This window comes from Chrysoperla carnea, chromosome 1 (genome assembly GCF_905475395.1).
Source record: "Chrysoperla carnea chromosome 1, inChrCarn1.1, whole genome shotgun sequence".
NCBI lineage: Eukaryota > Metazoa > Arthropoda > Insecta > Neuroptera > Chrysopidae > Chrysoperla > Chrysoperla carnea.
Window position 1 is genome coordinate 17,547,561 of NC_058337.1, and position 19,835 is coordinate 17,567,395.

At 28.8% G+C, this 19,835-nt stretch overlaps 2 protein-coding genes across 2 annotated transcripts; both read left to right on the forward strand.

The window, feature by feature from the left end:
• The first annotated feature begins 3,674 nt into the window (after positions 1–3,674).
• On the forward strand, positions 3,675–6,586 carry LOC123290880. Its single transcript, XM_044871235.1, has 3 exons — positions 3,675–3,832; positions 5,583–5,876; positions 6,419–6,586. Exons 1-3 carry the CDS (start codon positions 3,728–3,730, stop codon positions 6,584–6,586), a joined length of 567 nt encoding a protein of 188 aa, XP_044727170.1. The 5' UTR covers positions 3,675–3,727.
• A 2,093-nt stretch (positions 6,587–8,679) lies between these two features.
• On the forward strand, positions 8,680–12,276 carry LOC123290950. The gene is made up of 3 exons (XM_044871342.1): positions 8,680–8,799; positions 10,538–10,801; positions 12,025–12,276. The coding sequence occupies exons 1-3, from the start codon at positions 8,725–8,727 to the stop codon at positions 12,274–12,276; spliced, it is 591 nt and encodes a 196-aa protein (XP_044727277.1). The 5' UTR covers positions 8,680–8,724.
• The last annotated feature ends 7,559 nt before the right edge of the window (positions 12,277–19,835 follow it).

Here is a 19,835-nt window from a genome sequence, read left to right on the forward strand (position 1 = left end):
ATCGTTTTTAATTATTTTATCATTATATTCGGCGATATAATTCTGAGGAAATATGGAAATTTTCTATAAAAAACGTAGTTGTATCGTTTGTCCAGTTTGTGACATACTTTTTGTCGCTTCTTGTACCTAGTGAAAGAATGTGTGTACTATGTGTCAATGCCGCATACTACATGTTACCTAAAAGTTGCCTCAGGGGAATTGCGCCTTTAGAGATAAAGCAATACTTTAAATAGCAAAAATGTCTGTCATAAACATATCAACAACTTTTGCACACCAAAATGCTCGTTTTACTGTATATTTCCTTACATTATTGACTATTTGCTCTGATACATCTTGTACAATATTTAATCTAACCAACAACCAGATTCCACTTTAGAGTACAACATTTTCTTTCCAGTTTATGTGTATATTTGTATAATACTGTTCAGGCCAACTTATATGTCATACACGCAATGGAATTTAGTAGTGGAATGAATCAAGATCAACGTACAGTTTCTTTCAAGTCGAAGCGAATAACCACAGGCTCTGCTTATTTTTCGAACTTTTTTCAGTGAACAGAACAGAATACTAAAGTGATGACTTTGAAATATACATTGAAGTACACACACAGATCTTTTTTTTATTTTGTCGATTTGCTGAAGGAAATGGAGCTATTGCGTTTGTACTGAAGAATGATTTTGGTATTTCAAAGGTCAAGTTCGGTCATGAAAAAAAGTTGCGTAAAATACAAAATTTTGAATTTTTTCAAAAGAAAAATTTTTTTTGTCTTCTTTGATCAGTTTTAAGAAAAAAAGTACCCTTGTGATTTTTTCTCTAGGCGTCAAGTTTTTGAAATAAAAATTATTGGAAAACTAAAAATGCAATATTCTCTCTGAGGGAATTTCCTTAGCTAATGCAGCTCCTGCGAATTAAAAAAAATCAAATGTAAGGTTTAGTATTCGCCCTTTTACACAATAATATATTATTTTATACCAACCTACACCTTTTGTTTTAAATATATTTTGATTTTTTTTAATTTGTCTGGGTTAATCTTTATGTGTTTAACTGTGTGCAAAAGTTCATTTCGGCAAATTATAGTGCAAGGTTGGATTAAGTTCTTGTCACTAACCTCTATACTATTTTTATTATTTAAGGTATTTTTTCACAGGAATTGAGTATATGTAAACCTTGTTTAATTTGGATATAATAAATTTATACGCAGCACGTAGCAATGTAGCATATAGCACGTAGTAAAAGACACGTACGTAATAATACCTATAATTTTTTTAAAGCATTTTTATTGATTGTGTTTGTTGAACGATTGTTTTCAAACAATTTATTGCATGCATAAATATTATTCAAAACTTTGTAAGTCATTCCACTAGAACTTCTAATTCTCATTTTGCAAGTTTTGAACAAAATTTTTATGCACGAAAATTTATAAATCTTATCTGCCCAATTTACAATCCTCCGGCATACTCTGTAGTTTGTTTTTTCTTTCTTCTGTTTTTTTCTTATAATATCTTGATATATATTTTATATATGGATATAAAACTTTATCGTTGGTTATATTTGGTAGGAAAAGGCCCTTTCCGATTCATTTGCAACGAACCTGGAACAGTATAATTATTTTAGAAATAAAAGAATTGTTGCAAGTAATGAGCTCGAAAACACCTTTGGTGCTGTAAATAAGCCGGAAAATACCTTTGGTGCTGTAAATAAGCCGGAAAATACCATCAAATGTAGAAAAATGGTGGAACAGCTCTGATTTCAAAAATTTTTCTTTGTACATGTTACTTAGACATTCAGGAACATTCAGCCGCACTAACTGCATAGTACCGAAAAATGAGAAAATGAGGGTGACTTTTCCACCCTCAAAGTATTGCAAGTAGTTATAATGAAAAAAATCAAAATTTCACCCCCTAAATCCTCTCCCGAAGATTTCCGAGGTCACTGATAAGAATACAAGGTTAAAAAGCAACTGAAGATGATTACAACCCCATTAAAACCCCTTGAAGTGACAGAGATAAGAATTTATTAAAATTAAAATTCAACCTCAAGAAGCGTCTCTTGAGGGTTTTTGGGGATCGTTGTTCTGAATACGAAGTCTAAAAGAAACGGAAGATGGTTGCAACCCCATTAAAACTATGACCTTTAGACTCATTTTAACCCCAGGACATGTACAAATGTTTTAACGTTAAATTTTATTCTCCATGCATTTTCGATGCCAAAAAGTATGCTTATTAATGTTAAAATTTTGGAATAAAATAACTTTGAAAATCGATTTCAAAGTGAACACTAAAACAATTTATTTAATCTTTAACTGTAGTATTTTTTTTACATCCTGTAGGTACAAACGAGTTTGTTTGACATTTAGTCCACAAAAATTAGATGCTGTATGAACAGAGGTTTCTTGCATTTTCGATTGAAACGTAATTGGAAAAGCAGAAATCGAAATTTTTCATTGAGTATTCAATTCTGCTGACTTGACTACAATAGCTTATATTTTTAAACTTTTTCTTTCAATGAGAATTAAAAGCCAAAATTACAATTGTATTGCATTGCATACTATATGTAGATGTTTTTTTAACAAATTAAAACGCAATACAGGAAACGATACGAAATCAAAGTACTGTAATAGCACTCGCAATAAAGAAAAAAACGAGCATTTTAGAGCTGAAAAAAAAATTGGAAAACTTCCAGAAAATGAAAAATGTTATCTTGAATTCAACCTCTTTCTAAATTTCCTCACAATCGATTTAAGAAAATGCATAGGGAAATAAAAAATCCACTATGTATCGAACCCGGTTGATTTTATCACGTGATATTGCCGGCATGGGAAAATTAATGATCAAACATAAATGTCGTTGTCGGGATCTGGCAATTTTATTCGTTACCAGTAGATTTGCATTGAATTTCCGATTGGTTTCAGTATAAGGGCGTTGAAAATTCATTTTATTTTTCTTTTATGTTACTATCTTTTTAAAGTTGAAAGTTAATTTATGTTATCAAGTGGTCATAGTGTACGACAAATTCCCTGTCGCGTTTTTTAAGACCGATATCTCAAATATGACGTTATTACACTTTCCAAAAAATTCGAAGAGAAAGTTTAGTAGACTCGCCAAATGAAAGCCACTTACGTAGTTTCAAGTATGTATTAATCACTTAACAAAGCACTTTTTTTGTATCGCGGTCTGTTAGTCTACTTTAAAAATTAATATTTAATCTTTGATGACATCACAGTCCTTGGGGACTATAATCGATAAAAACCGAATTTAGGTCAAAAATTATTTTTAATTTTGAGAATGAGACGGTCTGCGAAGTCTAAAACTTGGATTTAAACTTGCCTTTATATTACAAGGGGGGCGTCCATTAATTACATGAGGCATTTTTAAGGATTTTTTACTTTCATTCAACTTTAAGTTAACCTAATTTTCACGCAGCTTTACATTTACTGCTAAAAAAATTACCTGATATTTTCCAAGAACCTCCCCCCTCCCAGAAGTGAGATTTAGTAAGATTCGGCTAGACCCCTCCCCAACAATTAAAAAATTTCCCGTAGTGCCTCAAGAACCTATCCCAAATTGTTTACCAGCTCTCCTACTACTATATATTTTATTCAAGAAGGCTGGAAGGATAAAATATGTGACAGATCATATTTTTATGATTTATATTTACTTTTTAATATTATTAATTTATATAAACCTATTAAAATTTTCCTTTAGTGATTTATTAATTTCGTCTCATTATGAATCCTGAACAAATAGCAGAAGAAGAAGAAGAGGAAATATCTGAATCAAGTTATTGCACAGAATCGAGTGACGAAAATTCGCAACTAATTTTATTGAACACCGTAAGATATTATTTGGGGTACACTATATTACATTTTCATTTTAGGTCCATTTAGGCCTTTGGTCCAAGTCGCTTGGACTTGAAAACTATCCTTTATACACACAACACAAAAACCAAAGTCCTAGCTTAGAGATTTCATATAAATTCATTTTTAATGCGATTTTACAGCATAAAAATTAGTTGATACAACCGCCATAATTTATCACACCCTTTCGGATATGTGCCGAATCCATTATATTTACTAAAAAATATCTCCAACAAAAATAGTTTCTCAAATAAAAATCGACAGCTGCTCTTCGAAAATTTTTTATATAAAACCCAATTAATAAATCTGAAATCATACTCGAAATTTGTGAAAACACCAAAAAAAGCCCATATGAGTAAGAGGCCGAAAACGATCGGAGCTACTGCCGTTTTCATCAAAACTATGACGCCAATAAAAAGCGGTTTTTCTAAGTTAGTTTGACTAAAAAATTCTATAAAGAAAACGGTACAACATCAGTTCAATCGTCCAAAACAATATTTTTGAAGGACTCAAACGATCTGTGGCTCATGTAGCAATAACAACATGCCATACTGATTATTAATTTATGTAATAAATACAGGTTATCCCGTAAGTACCGCACGCTTTAATTGTATCAGGTAGCAAATAATAATAATTCTAAGACGAAAATCCTCTTCCATTTTTTTATCCGATGCACGGATAGTTAGCTAAAATAGGCAGCCAATCAGAAGCATTTTAACTACAAATTAAAACCACTCGAATTATAATTGTTATTAAAAAAAAAAAATTATTTTGTATTGAATAATAAATTTTGATAGCAATAAATTAAAAGCTCTAGACTCTGCTCAAACAGAATACTTAACAAATTTTGTTTTTTTTTATAACAATAATAATTATTTAATAATTTATTTTTAATCTTTCAATAATCATTAATTAGTCAGTCTCAGTCAGAGTCGAGTGGTTTTAATTTTTAAAAATTAACTTTACGATAAATTTTCAACAATAATAAATTCTTTAGAGGGTTCAAAATACACTTTATATTTTGTCCAATTTTAAAATTAATATTTAATACCTAATAATTATTTAGTGTGAATTACTTGTTTTTGGCGATATTACAATACCTAATGTAAAAATGACGCATATAAAACAGCGTTCAATTAAGATTATGAATAATGGAAACGGACTTCCAACAGTGGGAGTCTTTTAGGAAATTTCCTCCTCTTTAAGATTCTTTTTTTAAAATTTCTTACATATTAATATTTTAGGAAATATCAGCGAAAAACGAAATTCCTTTTTTTTCATTTTTTTTTTCATTTTTTATCGTTTATAACTTTATAATTTTTTATGTGCTGAAAAACGCTTCTAAAACATTTTTCTAGACATCATTCCAAATCTAACGAGCTATCACACGTACTTTTACGACCATTATTTCTATATTTTACCAATTTGAACTTGTTATTTAGACTAAGTATACAACTATACATAACGAATTTTAGCTCAATTGAACTGAAGAGGATCACTAGAGATGCTCAAATGTAGCGTAAATAAACATTTAGCAACAACGAATAGGTATATTTTCGGGGGAAATAAATGTACTAGATAGGAGATCTAAGGTGATATGTAAAAACTCGGCGATTTTTTCTCACAAATTGTTGTCATCCTCAAAGACACGTCGCACTTTTTTTTTTTGCTTTTAATGAGTTTTGTAAATTTTTTTCTACGGATTGAGCCAAATATTTTCTTTTAGTTATTAACATTTGAACGAAAACAGCATAGAGATGATATCTTCAAAAATTGTTCAGAATTTTGCAGATTTATGAGTACACGCCCTAATATAAAAACACTCGAAAAACACTTATTCAAGATTTCTCCTTGTGTATGTGAGACTACTAATTTTAATTACTCAAATTATAATCATCAACCTTCGTATGCTGGTTGTGGATCCTGTGTTGATAAAAGTGGATCTGAATGTGAAATAAAGCGTGAACATTGGATAACCACTTTATTGGCATTAAGTAAATTTGGATGTGATGAAGTTGCGGTATGTAACTTAATTAGTTACTAGTCCTAGTTAATATTTTCACCACGTTAATCACAATAAAAAATTTATATTTAATTAAGGATGTACGAACGCCAAGGTAGGGGAGGGGGGTTTATTCTATTAAATTCTTATATAAATTTTTTTATTTATTGTGATATTTTTCGATTATTTTTTATTAGTTTGAAAATGATATGTTTGGTGAACATTATTTGTTCGATGTTTGCGAATAGCGAATGTACGAAAGTTTGATACCTGAAAAAATCCTAATTATTCAACTTCAACTCTTTTACTAGAAATATAATAGCAGTATGAAAAATACAATATAGCAGGGTGAAAAAATTGTTACTACGCTCATTTACCTAAAGCTTTGATTTCATCCAAGAACGATGGCGTTATTTAGCGGCTGCAATTTAACAATACCTCATTGAATATTTGAACAAATGTAGCGCACGGACAAATATTTTTGTTGTCAATTAGAATCTCGGCAACAAAAAACGCTCTTCGAGGAAACTCTTAGCTCTTACCATGCACTTTATTTTTAGATAAATGCTACAAAGCAATGCAAATTTTGCAAAATAGACAGAAATCTACTGGATGGGATGTTCACAAACGAAGACCCAAGAAATATTCAAGCTCAAAAAAATCAAATCAAGGAACTAAGTAAATGGAAACCCGATCCAAACAAACTTAAGAAAAATGTGTATGATTAACATAATTAAAATAAAACAATCATATTTATCTGTAATTATGAGACATTGAATTACCGACAAAATTTAGAAAATTTTTACGAACAAGTAATTTCTGAAATAATTACGTTCGCATGACTAAAATATGGAGTATCTTATACCCCCCCCCTTTCCGAATTGTTAAAGCAATGGATGAATGGAAGTATTGGAATATAAACCTTTACAAACTTCTTCTATCATTAGCGATTTAGACTGGACGTCGCTATATCAGTCGCGACATTGCTTCTCCCCCCTCCAGATTATTTCTCTCTTCTGAAATGTTTCTGATTTTAAATAACATACAAAAAGAATCATTTTGAAAAAAAAAATCATCATAATCGGAGCTGTTATTGAGGACTAAGAATGGCTATTTTATGTATTCCTTTATCGGACTATTCAGATCTATTCGATACTTACCCGGGACACTGAGCAAAATTTAGATTTGACAATTCTATCTAAATATAAATACCTATCAATAATATACCAAAATAATATTATAAATGCAAAAAGTAATCACGTGCTTGCTTGGCTTTCTTGGCTAAACGGCTGAACCAATTTTGCAGGGCCGGATTAATCCTCAACGGGGCCCTAGGCAACCATCAACTTGGGGGCCCTTTTTTCACGTCCGTTCCCTTCTTTTTTCGATTAAAAAATACAAACTTAATCTGACTCAATGCAAAGTATACCTAACATCTCGAATCGCTCTTGTCGCGTTGTAGCTCTTTCAGCAGCTTCGATTTTTTTTTTAATTGCGAGAAGGATCGTTCGGCAGAACAATCTGTGATCATTAATGTTAAAAAAATCCGAAGAGCTATTTTTGTGTTAGGAAATACATCGGCTAATTGATCTTCCATTAGAATCTTATACAAATGACTATAAGTTGTGTCAAAGTAGTCGGAAATGTCCTTTTTAGGAACTTTGTCTAGTTCGTCGGTCGTCGCCTTTTGAATGCGGCCAATTGAGTTTTATTTATTTGAGTAAAATTTATTTTCAGTTCTGATTATATTTCCTTTCACTCTCTAGAATTTTATGTTTGTAAGAAAATTTTAGAAGGCTTTTTCATTTTTTGGGGGCCCCCTAAAATCGGGGGCCCCAGGCAACTGCCTATTCTGCCTACTTGTTAATCCGGCCCTGCAATTTTGAGGCGGTGGGCAACAATAAATCTTTGCTCTATCCAAGGTTTGATATTTCTATCTCTCGGGACATCTCCAAACTGAAATTTAGAGGGGATTTATAGGTAAAGAGTAAGTCTCCGGGGAATAAGAACGCAGGGAGTGGCCTGTCAGGTTTCATATTTGCATCTATTGGTTTTGATTATAAATGTGAAATTCTGCAAGGCTCTGATTAGTCAGATATGCATCTCGGATTTGGTTATACATTTGCCTTTAAGGAGCGATTACGGTATCCGTGGCCGCGATTTGACAACTGGTTATTACAAAATTAGTTAAAAGAAAACGAAAATAAAAGATACATTTTTCTGTACCTTGTGTATATATCCCCTATCACTGACAGACTGTTTAGGGGACAAAATTGTTTATTTTTTTCTGTCATATCTGACAGTCTATAAGAAAGTCATGTGGTGTCCATACCAGATTTTCATTTTAAATCAAAGAAAGCTAAAAAATGACTTTTTATATTTTTTTAAAATAACAACAGTTCATTATATTATCTTTGTATAATTACTTATTCGTTGTGTGCGTAGTCATGGTAGGGATAATAAAATCGATGCCAGCGCTTTAAGTGAAAAATTTTGGAGATAAAGTGGGCTGTTATGACTAATTTGCAATTCTTTACATGTTAATGATATAGAAACTGTCAAATTAAAATGATTGAAAAACACTAATTAATTAAACTTAATGCATTAAAAATTGTGAAAATAAGAAATCAAATTGTACAAATATTATTTTTCAAATGTTAATTATCGTAATTATTTATTTAAATTTGTGAAACAAGAATATTAAATTTTAAATGTAAGTTTTCAATGCAATCCACACAATTATATATGCATCCATTAATTCTATAATTAAAGTAGTGTATCGTTGTCATGGAAACGAAATTCACGCTCGGAGCGAATATCAATGTTTGAAAGGATTGTTAACAAATCAATTATTATTTTAATGTAAATGATGAGTTCGGAAACCGAAGATGGTGGTTCACTGACGGGATCTTATAATGAAAATTTGCTTCTAGTATATAAAGTAAGTAAAATGTAGAACTAGGCAGAAAGCAATAATTTCAATAAATTTTTGTACAAAATTTCAAACATCGAATATTTAATTATTATTTCAGTTTATATTATTCATAACATGTCCATTTTCATTGCTGGTCAAATACGATTTCAAGAAGCCACTCGGGCGCTCGGTATCTATATCGCTAATGTGTACTAATACTACTAATAGACCTGTCGTTTTAGCATTTCAAATGAAATTTTTTTTTGTGCCTCGGCATATCGGGTCATATTATTTTTTTACGGTTTTTAAAAGTGCGTAGATCAAGATCATCTAACTTGATGCCGCTAGAAAGTTTGGCCATTGATATTGGACAAAAAGACTATATTCAACAAAATGGAGAAAATATTTTACAAAACAACATATTAGCAAATTCTTTTACGAAATAATGTTATTCAAAGTTTCAAAAATCTTTTTTTTAATATTTGATAACCAGAAAACAATAATACCTACCTGAATCTGAAGTTGTATGAAGTACAAATATAAACTACAAGCCCATGCTAAAATTTTTTGGGTAAAATGACCCACCAGGAATTATGTTGAAAAAGATGCTCCTATATGCAAATGTAAATTTAAGCACCATGGCGTCAGTTTTGCGCGATACAGGTGAGTACAGGTGAAAATTGCGTGGTCACAGATACAAATAGGAAATAATATGGTGAAGTAATTTGTGTACGACTTTCTTCCTTATAAAAAAATGACGAAAAACCATATGCAATACAAAAGCAGCGGTACCGGAAGTTAAAATTCGCTTCGAATACTTATGCAAAGTTAGTATCCACAAACGCCGTACATATTTGCTGGTGCAGGAATGAGACAAGGAGAAGAAAGGGTGTGACATTCATATTCACATCTGTACTCACCTGTACTGCGAAAAACTGACGCCATGGTGCTTAAACTTACTTTTACATATAGGAGCATCTTTTTCAACATGATTCTTGTTGGGTTACTACACCCGAGAAATTTTAGTATGGGCTCGTATTATTCAAGCAAAATTGACACTTCTGGGTTTAAAATCCTGTACCTTTTGAATAATCATCGCACTGAAATCTTTTTAATCTCATTCGAAAACTTTAACCGCCTTCTTTTAAGACTTAATATGTAAAAAAAATATAATTTTTCCGTACACTACCATCCACAAACAAAACAAGTTAATTAAAAATTTTTATAATAAAGTTATTGCTTTAAAATTTGCTTCGAATACGAACACCTTGTCCAAAAAGCTCGTGTGGTCTTAACAAATTTATTGTAAAATAATTTTTAAAATTCTGGTACATTTCTAAATTTTTAAATCCTTCATGCAAAAATAGAAAGTACAAGTTTTCAAACGAGCTATTTCGGTTCCAAATGATTTTTCGCAGAGGCTGTTTGAAAGTGTTAAAAAAATTTTCCTTTAATACTTTGGTTGTGTAGTACCTTGATGACAGAGCTTTATCCGTTATTAGATCGATTTTTCTTGCAAATCGTTGGAGCCGTTTTCCGCCATATTGTAAAATAACTAGTATAACTGTTAATTTGACTTCCAAAAAAGGGCCAAAAACCACTCCAACCCATGCTAACTCGATCCAGACAAATTACAGATAACGCAATGAGTTGATTTTCGTTAATAGGTGTCGAGTTAGTACAAGGCGACTGGTTTTTTGTAACTATTTTACAATCTGACGGAAATGACAATATTACGTTGACATAATATTTTGTATGTTCTAAGGAATTAAAATTTGAACACAAACGACATAGGGAAGATGTCCTAAAAAAATGTGCAGAATTTTGGCGATATATTTATTCACGTCCTGATATTCAGCCAGTCAACGCCATAAAGCCCTCCACCGTAATGAATTTGAATAATGTAGCTTGTGAAAGTAAAATAAAATGTAAAGGCGATTGTAACTGCAGTTTAAAGTGTGATCGAAGACGACAACGTTGGTTGGCCACATTATTGGCAATACATAAAATTAACTGTTCCAAACTATCGGTAATCATTGAATTACTTTAAATGATCTAATTTGAAACTTACAGCAATGTGTCTAAACTTCTAAATTTTTCAAAATATAAAATAAATAAATAAAATTAGAATTAAATTACCAAAAAATTTTTTATCAATTTCCAAAGGTATGTACGCTTATGGAAGGTTACAAATTCGAATAAAGGTCAATTCACATTATACCTACGCATTCTGTTTGGATAAAATACTTAAGTGTTCACGCTTCTTGTAAGAAATGGGACTTTCAACCAAAAAATTGGTTATTAAATCATCATTAATTTTTTTTAAATATTAAAAATATTTTTTCCAACAAAATATCTTTAGAACTATTGCTTCTACATATATTTTGTATTGAACCTTTTTATGTAAAAATAACTCACAAAAAATTTTATACCTTTGGCCTTGAATAATGATTTGGCAATGGACTTTTTATAGGTCATTTCTTGCATCCGAATTTAGATAATCCCGGTGAAAAATCTTCACTTGGATTTTTTAGGCAGGCGGGCTGTTTTTATGTCTCATTTCTCTGGGTTAGTAGTTGTACAAAGCTTTTGAAATAATTTATAACAATAAAATTGCACATTGTAAAGTAGTCTGGTCCGGTCGTCACGTGACTAGTCAACTAGGCAATTTGTATGACGTAATTGTAATAAAATGCTCTAAAAATATCGTAAAAGCGTCAAAAACCAAAGTTTTTTTATTTTTTCTTTTTGGAAGATTTTTTTTTTTTTGCATAAACAGAATCTGTGATAAAATTTTTCATGATGAAAACTTTTTTGAAGCTCAATCACCGATTAATTTTTGTACAATTAACATTATTGTGAGTTCTATCATAAGGTGGTGTGTTAAAAATCACAATTTTAAAATGAAATAATTCAGAATTTTGTCCCGCTAGAGTCCAAAAATGTGTTTATTGTGATCAAGGGACTTTGTACTATTATTTACCGCAAAAAAATGAACATTTACCGTACTTGCTCAAACAGCAGGACTACCTTAAATGATAAATAAATATCGTTTGTACTTACCAACAGTGATGTCATCTAATAAAATTAACCAGCTTTATCTCTCTCGTAAAAAGCATTCACTTACATTATTGAATTGATTATTCTATATTTTAAGTAAACGGGACGGAAACGTAACGTATATTGTGAAACAGTCCGTTATTTTAATTTTAATCATTATGAATTCAAATTAAAGCGAATTTATTTGCTTAGACAAGTACCACTAAGCCTTGTAAATTATGTGAACAAAATCAGAAAATATTCGATGGATTGTTTACCAGTGCTTCACCAAAAAATATACAATCTCAATTAGAACAAATTCGAGAATTAAGTAAATGGCAAGAGGATACAAAAAGTATAACGAACAATTTATACTATTCAAGGAAATCAATCAACAGAGAAATGGATTCAAATGTTATTAGGAAATGTTTAGAAGATGAGTGTTTTAAAGATATTATGAATTAAGGCGGGAAAAATGATGAAGTTAAAAATGAATGTATCCTTATTTAAAATTATTGTTTTCACCACTCTTATGTGGTGTGTATATGCATCAGATATAATTCACACAATTGATTACATTAATTTTTTTTTTTATTTTATTACTAAACGCAAAAAACAAAAACTTTTTTTTTTCCAACGATTACAAAAATAATTGTTTTTTCAACCAATTTCAAATAAAAATTTCACTAACAATTGAAAACAAAAATGATTTAGATAATGAATAAATCAAATATTTTATTGAACATTAAGCATTTTTTCACCGTTCACGAGCCTGTCCATCAAATCCTTTTAAAAATTGTTTTTAACTGGATTCGCTCTAATTTTGATCTTTCAAATCAAATAATTTGCAAATAGATAACAATTGAAAATTAGTAACGTCATTTAACTCGCTTTAAACAAGGCTGCGTAAGATTCTCTTTTGAGATTGGCATATTCACCGAGTCATGATGATAGTAATTTCGACCATCATAGGCCAAGCGATTTTAACAAAAGTAATTGAATAGCAGACAGAAAATCTGTATTCTGTCTACTATTATTATTATAATTACTTCTGTTAAAATCGCTTGGTCTATTGGTCTATGATGATCAAAATTACCCTGACAAATATTCAAAATAGAAAAAGTTCTTAAGGCAAAATGGAAATCTTATGAAATCATTTAATGCAGGCAGCTAAAAAGCTAGGGAAAAATTTATATTACAATTACTTTATTAACTATAAAGAATTAAGTAAGTAAACAACTTCATTTAGAGACGTTTTTCTATAAACTTAGGGGGAAATTCTGCTTGTTTTTAAATTTGGAAGATTTGTGCATTCAATTTCTGCCGAATTATTAAGTTTACGCAAAAATATTTCGAACAAAAGTTGTTTGTTCTTTTACAAATAACGTTCTGATATCAATAGGGCCTCTACCAGCTACAATATAACAGCTTAGTTACGAATATGACCTATTTTTTAGTCCACAAAAATATTCTCTATTTTAAGTATTCAAAAGAGCAGACCTTATTCGTCGATTCATTATTTCTGTTAAAATCGATCGGTTTAAACAGGAATGACTATTTTACTATGATCATTAATATAAACGGAATTTGTGATAATAAAAGTTTTTTTTTAAAAGACCTTTTTCATAATACCCAATATACCAGATCTATCAAATTTTAGTAGTGTCCTTAACTTTTTGCCTGCTTTATGTATTGATGAGGCATTCACCTACCGCATAAGTACAGATTATCAAATCGTGATTTGGTGAATCCCGCTATCTTATAGTTTAGAAAATAAATATTATTTCAGAAACTTCTTGTTTCTTCAAGTATCATTCAAATTTAACAAAAATATATCGAAATAATAAAATTTTGTTGTTTAGGTTTCGATTAAATTTTGTATATGAGATCATATCATGAATTTTTTTTTTTTTTTTTTTAACAATTTTCGTGATATATGATAACAACCAAATGTAACTCGCATCTTCGCCGGAAGCCATGTATACTATTTTTCGATGAGGTCGTATATATTTGTTTCGATTTCATCGATGAAAATGTTGTGCTTACTTTTAAGGAAACTCCGACAAGTTTAACGTTTGATTATTATTTACTGAACCGGTAGATTTAAAATTTCTTACCAACCTAAACAAAAATACGAGCCATATGAACGATATGAGTCAATGAAAAGCATGTGGTAAAGTGTAAGTAACACAAATTATTATTCATCTGATTTTGATGGATATGATTTCTTCAATTAAGGTGCGATTTCAATGGCGAACAATACACAACGAATATTTGTTATATAAAAAACATTTCTCAACGAATGCTTGTTGTACAGAAAACATCACACAATGAATTATTGCAGTAAGTTAATAATTCACTATTTCAGTTTTAACTGTCTAACTTTCGAAAATTATGTTAATTATTATACCTACTTCAGTATATTATTCCTTTAATTTTTTCTATGTATATACGTACTTTAAATTTAAATTAAAGGAATGATTTTTCTATACGCAAAAAATGTGGTGTCAAACTGGTATATCTCGACAAAAAATTATTGGATCTAAATGAAATATATAGCATGATACTTTCTAGTTTGAGAATCAATATCTCAAACATTTTTATCATTCCATTTTACGTGCATGGACCCCGTGCACACTTTCATAATTCGTATTAAGAGATGATAAAAATGTTTATATTGATTAAAAAACTAGAAAGTATGAGCTATCGGATCATATTTGTTTCATTTAGACTCAATCATTTATCGTCAAGATATACTTATTAGAAATTTCGATTCACTTTTTTGCGGAGCAATATTCGAAAAGACGAAAAATTTATTTTACATTATTCTACAGCAAATCCTCAAAATGATCCAAAAATTCTATATTTTAAGATCATCTATTGAATTATATGAAAATAGCAAATTTTCTTTAAGGTTTTAAAAGATAAATCGTTTTACATATACGATGATTATGTGCAAAACACCAAACGTAGCCACACATTGGTCACATATGTAATTTCTAACAAACATTTGATGATTGTCAAATATTTACTTTACTATTGCGTGAGGCTGTATCTTTAGGTTGTAAAATACCTTGATTAATGCATAGAAGTCAATTATTATCGACGAATAATCGACTTCCAATATTTATTCAAATGGAGAAAATTCTAATGGGGAAAAATATAGCCCTGCATTCAGTGAGTACCTATGTCAGATATTACCTTAACAATTTAAATCTAAGTCAATTTGATTCCTTTTTTTGCGTTTAATACAAGTAGATTTTATTATGACTGTAAAAAAATTACGATTAATGATACTTATTTTAAAAAAATCGGGAAACAGGCTCATTTATGTTAAAATTTTTGTTGAAATGCTCCATCTTTGATGAATAAAAGTAATGAATAAAAGCGGAAGCGTTTTGAGAGCTATATGATGTCCCTAAAAAGTGAAACAATTATTAGTGAAATTTCTTTAATCTAAATAAAAAACTTGAACCAGAAACTTAGTCTCGATATTGTTCGGAAATAATACAATATATTGGTGTTGATGTTTAGAATATTTTTGTAATCGTCACATTTGTCTTCTTTACAGTAATTCGAGTATTTTTTTTCATGTTATTATTATTATTTTGGTATAATACAATGAACATCGATAGCTCTTAACAATTAGGTGTTATGTTTTTTTTTTCAGTCTACCAAAGCATGAAATGTATTTACAAATGTTAAGATTCAGCAAATATTACTTATATAAAAGTTGATTACATAATGAGAGAGATCATTGACATTATTACATCACTAATATATTTGTTATATCAAATTTGATTTTGTGAAAACACAGATATTGTTTTAATATTAATTATAAATTATATGTACGTTTTTCTTTAAAAATTTTTTTTATTATAATTCGATACCAATTCGCTATATTCACGAACCTTCACAAAGGAATACATTTTTTAGGTTATGTTGAACTTGATAATTTTGACAACTTCAAACAGTTTGTGACAGTCCATAAAAATTAAAAAACAATAAATATAAATGTTCTTTGGATGCATTGCTGTTTGAAGAATTGTCAAAAGTAATAAACTTACAAATGAGATTTTGTTTAAAATTTTATTTTCATTCAAAGACTTAATTTTTATTACAATCCTCTTAGCGAATTGGAGACATCAAATTTTTCTACAAATAATACAATAGTATTCCGACTTTTTTTTTTTGGATACATATAATATATTAGATAACTACAAACAAAAAAGTTTATTTATTAATAAAAAAACAATCCATTCTCAAAATTGAATAAAAAAGAAAAAACAAAAATTATTGTAACACTCAATTTTTTTTTTCATAACATAATTATTATTTTCTTATTTTTACTTGAAAAAAAATTTTAAAAAATGTATATGTATATATATTTTATTCATAAATTAAAAATGTATCAAATACTTGAGCTTTTTCAATGTTTAGTAAAATCTTGTCAATCCTTAAGCAAATCATAAAATGATGAATAGTAGAAAGTTTTAGAATTTGCCCGTGTACGCATATATATAAGTGTTATCAAACAACTACCACAAAAAATAACAAAAGCACCAAAAATTTTCTCGAAATACCAAGAAAATTTTAAGAGATTTTTGACAGACTAAATTTTTTATTTACGTATTTAAGCTTGCATTAGAGAATTGCAAAATAGGCATTCTTGATAATTCCTCAATTCATATCAAGGACGTTATAGAATTTGTATATAACCAAAAACCCCATTTTTATAGTATTTGATAGTATTTTAATTTATATAACCGTTAAACAATTTTCCTAATTACATTAGAAGATGTTATACGAAAAAAAATGTGTAGAGATTCATTCTTGTAGAATATATATATATGTAACCTGCACATATCAACAAACAAAAATTTCATAAAACATCTTCTAGAAAGAAAATGGAGCAAAACTAATAATGAGATTTTTCTTCAATTATATGATGGAAAACTTTATAATTTCCTCTTTATTTATATAATTTAATAAAAATACAACTGATATTCATATGACCCTGCATTTACCAGTTATACTCTTCATAAAACTTAATACCTTTTTTTTTTTTAATAATTAAAATTATTATTTAAAAAATTATTATTTTCTTCATATAGATAATAATAAACTTATGTAGAGCGCCTGCGCTAAACATAAAATATGTTCTAAAATAATATTGTTAAATGATGTTATTTGAAAATTTTAATTTAATGATTGATATATTTAAAAGAAATAAAATTATTCTTTAAAAGAAGTTCAAAAATTTTAAAAGAAAATACTTAAAATATAAATAAATATTAAAATTAATGTACTAAAAATTAATACTTTTTACTAAAAAATTTAATTCATTTTCGTTGCTATTTTAAATTTTTAAAAAATAATAACTAAAATAAATTATTTTTTGAGTTAATGGGCAAGTATTACAGCAAAAAAATTTAAGTAGACGATATATAGAAAAACTAGAAAAACTAATTTATTGAATCAATAAGCAAAATAACTTTTTTAAATGTCTGAATTAAATTAATAATATTTGTTAGAATCAGCTTATTTTTGAATGAAAAAGATAAAATATGTATCATATTTGGCTTACATGAGATATCATGTGTAAGTACAAATAATTTATATCTAAATATCTTTTTTCTTAAATGAAGACAACACAATCTAGTACGCAAACTTTGAAATTTTATGTTTTTAAACATGCCTTCTACTAAGCATTTTACTTCTTCTAATTTTAATTTTTCACTATACTTTGGAAATTTATGAAAATTAAAATTGGAATTTACAGTTTTTAAAGATTTGGCACACCACAACGATATTTAAACGTCATAGTGACCCATATTAATATTAAAACCTATTATATCTACGCCCGTGAGAAAGAAGTATTTTTCTCACTCAGTATGAGTGGGAAAAATAGTTTATTATCGCCCTAGTGTACTAGGGTAGTAATGAATTCCGTTACTATAGTAACTGGTTTATTTTCCTATTTTTCTCAATAAGCCATGACAAATTTTAAATTATAATTATCGACTGTTGATAAATGGTAAATAATCAGGTGGTCTAAATTGGAACTACTGAAAAAGCGGTACACTTCCTGTTTAATAGTACAAATTTTCTTGGCGGGATTTATCTGATTTGAATTTGAATATTTTTATTGGTTTTAAAAAATGGTAAGTATAAATACAGCCAACTGGTAGCCGAAAATTGTAACTACTGAGTTCGGGCCACCTTCTGATTATAATTAGTACGAATTATTATCGCCAGTTGGCGAGTTGCTACTCCCTGTTATCAATTTTCACATTTTAGAGGTGTAGATACAGTTGTTTACGATATATGTGTAATAACACGTTATTAACGTACTTCTGCGATTATCCAACTCGTGCTACGCACTCGTTGAGAAATTTTCGCAGGCGTACGTTAATAATGCTGTTATCCTACTAGTATCGTATATAACTTATATAGATATGTATGGTATGCAATATACAACATGGCTTGAAAACAACATTATGCGAGCTAACATATATAGTTCTTTTTTCTATAGTTAGATAGAACTTGTCTTAGCATTAAAGTCTCATACTTACTATCTCATCCTGTTTTTTTATGTTAGAAATGTTTAAATAATATTAGAAATACAAATTATTTTTTAGCTAATTTTTTTACCTTTAGTAAAGCAAAGTGAAGAATAAATTTAATTCAGACAAATTTTTATATTTTGAAAATAATTTGAATAGCAAATTGTTAATGAAATCTTCTTTTAAAAAATAAAACTTAAAACACCCGTAACACGTATAAAAATACAAAGCAAAATAAAAATTTTCAAAATATTTTTACAGTATTTTTTTTTGTTAATTTTTTTATTTCTTTTTTTTTTCTTTTTTTAATATATAATTTATATACATTATGATAATATAGCATTATATAACATTCAACAAACATTTACACAAAATATGACTTAGTTGACAAAATTAAAAATTAGGGGATTAGGTAGGTGCCCGCACCTTAAAAATAATAACATAAAACTTTTACAAAAGAAAAAACATGAATATTTTTGGTTGATGGTATTTTAAATCTACTAAAAATACTTTTTCTTGTTTTTCTACAATATTTATATAAGTTATAAGTATAGGTATATTTATGATATTTTTTTCTTTGTCATAAATTAATCACACCAATTGTTTTTTTTTTTTATAATTTTTTTTTTGTTTTGATATACCTAAAATTGAAATTAGACTAATATTAGATACATATTTTATTTAAATTTTTCTATCAAACCATTTATTTTTATACATTTAAATTGTGTAACTTTAAAAAAAGACTAGATTCAATTTGTCAATTGGTTTTTTTTTACTTTTTTTTGTTTTTAATTTATATTACTATGGCGTATTATTGCAACAGAAATTTTATTTTTCTTCAATAAATAAAATATTTAATATTACATCAACAGAAAATTTTTAATTAAAAATTAGATCTTTATAGAACAATACATCAGTAGTGATACTTAATACTGAGACATTGTATGTATATGTCGCAGCGAACTAGAATAATTAGCCGTTCAATTAACCGCCTAGCCTTTTTACCAATTTCCACCGTTCATCTAGCGGCCTGGCTTGGGTCAATTACGTGTAACTAGCCTAGTCATTTAAATTTAGTTCCACATTCTGCCACTTGGCGCTAAAACCAACACAATGTCAATTTGGCATCAGGAAGGAACAATAATGTTGCTGTTTCTCATAATTTGATTGCGGTTGCGCAAAAAAAGTACAATAGAAATATGTAGTGATAAAAATTTGGAAGTATGATACTATTAAAAACTTGTTTTCATGGCGAGAGTTGCAGTAATAGGACCTATAGCGACGAAATTTCAGAAAGCAAATTTTTTTGAGAAAAGCTTTGGCAAGTCAGTTGTTGGCCAGGTTGTTGATCTGGTCACCTTTTTGGTGACCAGGGATTCAAAAATGTAGTTGTTAGCCTGCTGTGAATCAGTGTCGCAATAATAGATGTGTTTATGTTAATAACAAAGTTCTTTGCGG

Coding starts and splice junctions, on each gene's coding strand:
- LOC123290950 (XM_044871342.1), top strand. CDS start 8,725: ATGATGAGTTCGGAAACCGAAGATGGTGGTTCACTGACGGGATCTTAT. Junction 8,800..10,537: donor ATTTGCTTCTAGTATATAAA/GTAAGTAAAATG, acceptor GTATGTTCTAAG/GAATTAAAATTTGAACACAA. Junction 10,802..12,024: donor TTAACTGTTCCAAACTATCG/GTAATCATTGAA, acceptor TTATTTGCTTAG/ACAAGTACCACTAAGCCTTG.
- LOC123290880 (XM_044871235.1), top strand. CDS start 3,728: ATGAATCCTGAACAAATAGCAGAAGAAGAAGAAGAGGAAATATCTGAA. Junction 3,833..5,582: donor AACTAATTTTATTGAACACC/GTAAGATATTAT, acceptor ATTTTCTTTTAG/TTATTAACATTTGAACGAAA. Junction 5,877..6,418: donor TTGGATGTGATGAAGTTGCG/GTATGTAACTTA, acceptor CTTTATTTTTAG/ATAAATGCTACAAAGCAATG.